Genomic DNA, 6,000 nt, shown 5'->3' on the forward strand with positions numbered 1-6,000 from the left:
ATGTAACTCCAAGTCAATCACACTTCTGTGAAATCAAACTGTCCACTTAGGAAGCAACACTGATTGACAATATATTTCACATGCTGTTGTGCAAATGGAATAGACAACAGGTGGAAATTATAGGCAATTAGCAAGACACACCCAATAAAGGAGTGGTTCAGCAGGTGGGGACCACAGACCACTTCTCAGTTCCTATGCTTCCTGGCTGATGTTTTGGTCACTTTTGAATGCTGGCGGTGCTTTCACTCTAGTGGTAGCATGAGACGGAGTCTACAACCCACACAAGTGGCTCAGGTAGTGCAGCTCATTCAGGATGGCACATCAATGCGAGCTGTGGCAAGAAGGTTTGCTGTGTCTGTCAGCGTAGTGTCCAGAGCATGGAGGCGCTACCAGGAGACAGGCCAGTACATCAGGAGACGTGGAGGAGGCCGTGGGAGGGCAACAACCCAGCAGCAGGACCGCTACCTCCGCCTTTGTGCAAGGAGGAGCAGGAGAAGCACTGCCAGAGCCCTGCAAAATGACCTCCAGCAGGCCACAAATGTGCATGTGTCTGCTCAAACGGTCAGAAACAGACTCCATGAGGGTGGTATGAGGGCCCGACGTCCACAGGTGGGGGTTGTGCTTACAGCCCAACACCGTGCAGGACGTTTGGCATTTGCCAGAGAACACCAAGATTGGCAAATTCGCCACTGGCGCCCTGTGCTCTTCACAGATGAAAGCAGGTTCACACTGAGCATGTGACAGACGTGACAGAGTCTGGAGACGCCGTGGAGAACGTTCTGCTGCCTGCAACATCCTCCAGCATGACCGGTTTGGCGGTGGGTCAGTCATGGTGTGGGGTGGCATTTCTTTGGGGGGCCGCACAGCCCTCCATGTGCTCGCCAGAGGTAGCCTGACTGCCATTAGGTACCGAGACGAGATCCTCAGACCCCTTGTGAGACCATATGCTGGTGCGGTTGGCCCTGGGTTCCTCCTAATGCAAGACAATGCTAGACCTCTTGTGGCTGGAGTGTGTCAGCACTTCCTTCAAGAGGAAGGCATTGATGCTATGGACTGGCCCGCCCGTTCCCCAGACCTGAATCCAATTGAGCACATCTGGGACATCATGTCTCGCTCCATCCACCAACGCCACGTTTCACCACAGACTGTCCAGGAGTTGGCGGATGCTTTAGTCCAGGTCTTGGAGGAGATCCCTCAGGAGACCATCCGCCACTTCATCAGGAGCATGCCCAGGCGTTGTAGGGAGGTCATACAGGCACGTGGAGGCCACACACACTACTGAGCCTCATTTTGACTTGTTTTAAGGACATTACATCAAAGTTGGATCAGCCTGTAGTGTGGTTTTCCACTTTAATTTTGAGTGTGACTCCAAATCCAGACCTCCATGGGTTGATAAATTGGATTTCCATTGATTATTTTTGTGATTTTGTTGTCAGCACATTCAACTATGTAAAGAAAAAAGTATTTAATAAGATTATTTCTTTCATTCAGATCTAGGATGTGTTGTTTAAGTGTTCCCTTTATTTTTTTGAGCAGTATATTTTATGGAAAAGAGGTGTATGTTTCTGGACGATGAACCATGCTGCCTTGTTGACAACATGACCGAATGGCCGCAGATTACTGTTCCAATTGAGACGGGGCTCCTCCCTCACAGCGTTTCCCCGGTCACAACACAGCCCGCCTAAAGCAACTTGAATTGTCCTAATGGTCCTCTCTTTGTAGCTACAGTGCCTTCAGAAAAGTATTCTCACCCCTTGACTTTTTCCATATTTTGTTATTACAAAGTGGGATTAAAATGGATTTAATTGTCATTTTAATTGTTTTCCTCTGGGATTCTGCCTCTGCTTAGTTACATTCCATTTATTTTTTTATCCTGGAATACTCCCCAGTCCTTAATGATTACAAGCATACCCATAACATGATGCAGCCACCACTATACATGAACATATGGAGAGTGAGACTCAGTAATGTGTTGTATTGGATTTCCCCCAAACATAACACTTTGTATTCAGGAAAAAAAGTAAATTACTTTGCCACATTTTTTGCAGTGTTACTTTAGTGCCATGATGCAAACCGGATGCATGTCTTGGAATATTTATTATCTGTACAGGCTTCCATCTTTTCACTCTGTCATTTAGGTTAGTATTATGGAGTAACTACAATGTTGATCCATCCTCAGTTTTCTCCAGCCATTAAACTCTATAACTGTTTTAAAGTCACCATTTGCCTCATGGTGAAACCCCTGAGCGGTTTCCTTCCTCTCCGGCAACTGAGTTAGGAAGGACGCCTGTATCTTTGTAGTGACTGGGTGTATTGATATACCATCCAAAGTGTAATTAATAACTTCACCATGCTCAAAGGGATATTCAATGTCTGCTTTAAATATTTTACTCATCTACCAATAAGTGCCCTTCTTTGTGAGGATTGGAAAACCTCCCTGGTCTTTGTGGATGAATCTGTGTTTGAAATTCACTGCTTGGCTGGGGGACCTAACAGATAATTGTATGTGTGAGGTACAGAGATGAGGTAGTCATTCAAAAATCATGTTAAACACTATTATTGCCCACAGAGTGAGTCCATACAACTTATTATGTGACTTGTTAAGCACATTTTTACACCTGAACTCATTTAGACTTGCTATAACAAAGGGGTTGAATACTTATTGACTCAAGACATTTTAGCTAAACCTTTTGAAAAACATAATTTCACTTTGTGTGTGTGTGTGTGAAGGCCAGTGACACAATCTCAATGTAATCCATTTTTAATTCTGGCTGTAACATAACAAAATGTGGAAAAAGTCAGGGGTTTTTGAAGAATACTTTCTGAATGCCCTGTATGTTTTTATATTTACTAAGTCAAGCGGCAACTGATTGAGCCAAATAAAACCTTTTGCTTGTGTTCAATATCTGACACCTGCACCTCTATTCAATATCTGAACAGTTAGTTTGTTTTTCTTAGCCTACAACGGCACAACCAAAAAAAGCTATTTCATGGTACGGCGATGTGTATATATTCCCCACGGGATTTAAAAGGAGGATTTTGACCATGTCGTTTATTAGGGGATGTTTCGAAATGCAAGTAGCCAAGGTCGAGCACTGAGACTGAGAACAATTGGTATTTATCTCCTACCGCATCAACTTTGGTATTTGTCCCCTATCGGTGTGCGTATGATGCTCGTAGGATTGTTTTGATAAATCCAAATTTTTCTATGTCTACGAACATTTTTAAGTTCCGTTCATAAGTAGTATTTTACAATAGTTTTCGACTCAATATTGATAAATATGAAGTGGCAGCGGCCCTCCTGAACCAGGGTTGTCTACCCCCTGATGTAAACCTTTATTTATTTTTTTCTTAGTTCTTTCAGATCAGCAATCACTGAAAAAAAGGATGGGTGTTTGTGTTTAACGTCCTGTCTCCACTCTCCTCCTTTTCTCTCCCTCGTTCTGTCTCTCCTTAGAAAGCTGAACTGGGGGCGGAGTCTACCCGTGACCTCACAGCCAGGGCGGGGAGAGCCAGCTACATCGCCACAGTACGCGTGACCCTTCCTGACCCTGGTGCCGTGGCGATAGCTGCCATCTTGAGAGCGGTGTTCGAAGCCCTGGGAGGACAGAAGTGACGTCAGACGGACAGACACACGTTGTCGTCATCGTTACAGCTGTTAGACATGGTGATCTGTTTGAAAATGTGATATTAGATATTGTGAAAAGGAAGATATTATATTATATAGCATATTATCCATGACATAGAATCATGAATCTGACAAGGGATGATTTCATCATGTAATCTGATAACTGGAGTCTTAACCAGTGAATCATGGCAATGAGGAATGGAAGGGCAAGCGACTCTGTAAGTGAGTCTAAAGTAGATTGTAAATGAGCCATGAACTGAAAGGGTCCAATCACGATGAGAAGAATCTCACACTGAGTCCCCAATCCATTTCATGCGGATGAAATTACCGAACTCATGGAAAACATGAAATGCCCGGAACAATTTTATAAAAGCAGACAGACGATTTGTTCGTTTGACTATGGTGTGATTTTTTTGTGTCGGTAAAATTAATTAATGGGAGAAATGGCGGTGGAAGCGCTTTTTTTTTTATGTGCAAATATTGATGTAATAACCATCATATGGAAGTAAAGTTGGAGTCACGCGATGATCTGCTGTGTGGTCCTCCCACTACGACTCAGGAAACCATGCAGTTTATTAGACTACAGATGTAATAATTGATCAATTTCACAGGGTGGTGAATGTGCAAGGTGAGATTATTTTGGTGACATGATAGATCTGGCCTTGACTAACACAATGAATGATAACTGGCCTTGGCTAACAAAATGAATGATAGATCTGGCCTTGGCTAACACAATGAATGATAGATCTGGCCTTGAATAACACAATGAATGATAGATCTGGCCTTGGCTAACACAATGAATGATAACTGGCCTTGACTAACAAAATGAATGATAGATCTGGCCTTGACTAACACAATGAATGATAACTGGCCTTGACTAACACAATGAATGATAGATCTGGCCTTGACTAACACAATGAATGATAGATCTGGCCTTGGCTAACACAATGAATGATAGATCTGGCCTTGACTAACACAATGAATGATAGATCTGGCCTTGGCTAACACAATGAATGATAGATCTGGCCTTGAATAACACAATGAATGATAACTGGCCTTGACTAACACAATGAATGATAGATCTGGCCTTGACTAACACAATGAATGATAGATCTGGCCTTGACTAACACAATGAATGATAGATCTGGCCTTGACTAACACAATGAATGATAGATCTGGCCTTGACTAACACAATGAATGATAGATCTGGCCTTGACTAACACAATGAATGATAGATCTGGCCTTGAATAACACAATGAATGATAACTGGCCTTGACTAACACAATGAATGATAGATCTGGCCTTGACTAACACAATGAATGATAGATCTGGCCTTGGCTAACAAAATGAATGATAACTGGCCTTGGCTAACAAAATGAATGATAGATCTGGCCTTGACTAACACAATGAATGATAACTGGCCTTGGCTAACACAATGAATGAGAACGCATAACCTGAACCACACAGCTAACCTTAAATTAGGACAACAAAAAAAAGCACATTTTTGTTTTCATGAATTTTTACGCTCTAACCCATTTTGATTTTGTGGCTGTGGTAACTAGTGACAACCGAACTTCTGGGAGCTGGAGATCATCCTCTTCTCCACTACAGCTCTGATATGATTCATTATTGTTTCTTCAAGGCCTTTCGTACAGTCACAAATAAAGTAACTGAGTCCACACAGACCAGTGTATCTATCCACTCCTGCAAAATAACACACAACACACCCACACCATATCCTAACTGTCGCTGACCCACACCATATCCTAACTGTCCCTGACCCACACCATATCCTAACTGTCTCTGACCCACACCATATCCTAACTGTCTCTGACCCACACCATATCCTAACTGTCCCTGACCCACACCATATCCTAACTGTCTGACCCACACCATATCCTAACTGTCTCTGACCCACACCATATCCTAACTGTCTCTGACCCACACCATATCCTAACTGTCTCTGACCCACACCATATCCTAACTGTCCCTGACCCACACCATATCCTAACAGTCTCTGACCCACACCATATCCTAACTGTCTCTGACCCACACCATATCCTAACTGTCCCTGACCCACACCATATCCTAACTGTCCCTGACCCACACCATATCCTAACTGTCTCTGACCCACACCATATCCTAACTGTCTCTGACCCACACCATATCCTAACTGTCTGACCCACACCATATCCTAACTGTCCCTGACCCACACCATATCCTAACTGTCTCTGACCCACACCATATCCTAACTGTCCCTGACCCACACCATATCCTAACTGTCTCTAACCCACACCATATCCTAACTGTCTCCTAACTCTGACCCACACCATATCCTAACTGTCCCCGACCCACACCATATCCTAACTGTC

At 43.5% G+C, this 6,000-nt stretch overlaps 1 protein-coding gene across 1 annotated transcript in view; it reads left to right on the forward strand.

The window, feature by feature from the left end:
* Positions 1 to 5,313, forward strand: part of tkfc (triokinase/FMN cyclase) — a 28,098-nt gene extending 22,785 nt beyond the window's left edge. The window contains exon 16 of the mRNA XM_014206392.2: positions 3,458 to 5,313. Within this exon, the coding sequence (XP_014061867.1) occupies positions 3,458 to 3,616 (159 nt within the window). The 3' untranslated portion in view covers positions 3,617 to 5,313. The remainder of the gene's footprint in view (positions 1 to 3,457) is intronic.
* The last annotated feature ends 687 nt before the right edge of the window (positions 5,314 to 6,000 follow it).

The sequence above is a fragment of the Salmo salar genome, chromosome ssa07 (genome assembly GCF_905237065.1).
Source record: "Salmo salar chromosome ssa07, Ssal_v3.1, whole genome shotgun sequence".
In the NCBI taxonomy this organism is placed as follows: domain Eukaryota; kingdom Metazoa; phylum Chordata; class Actinopteri; order Salmoniformes; family Salmonidae; genus Salmo; species Salmo salar.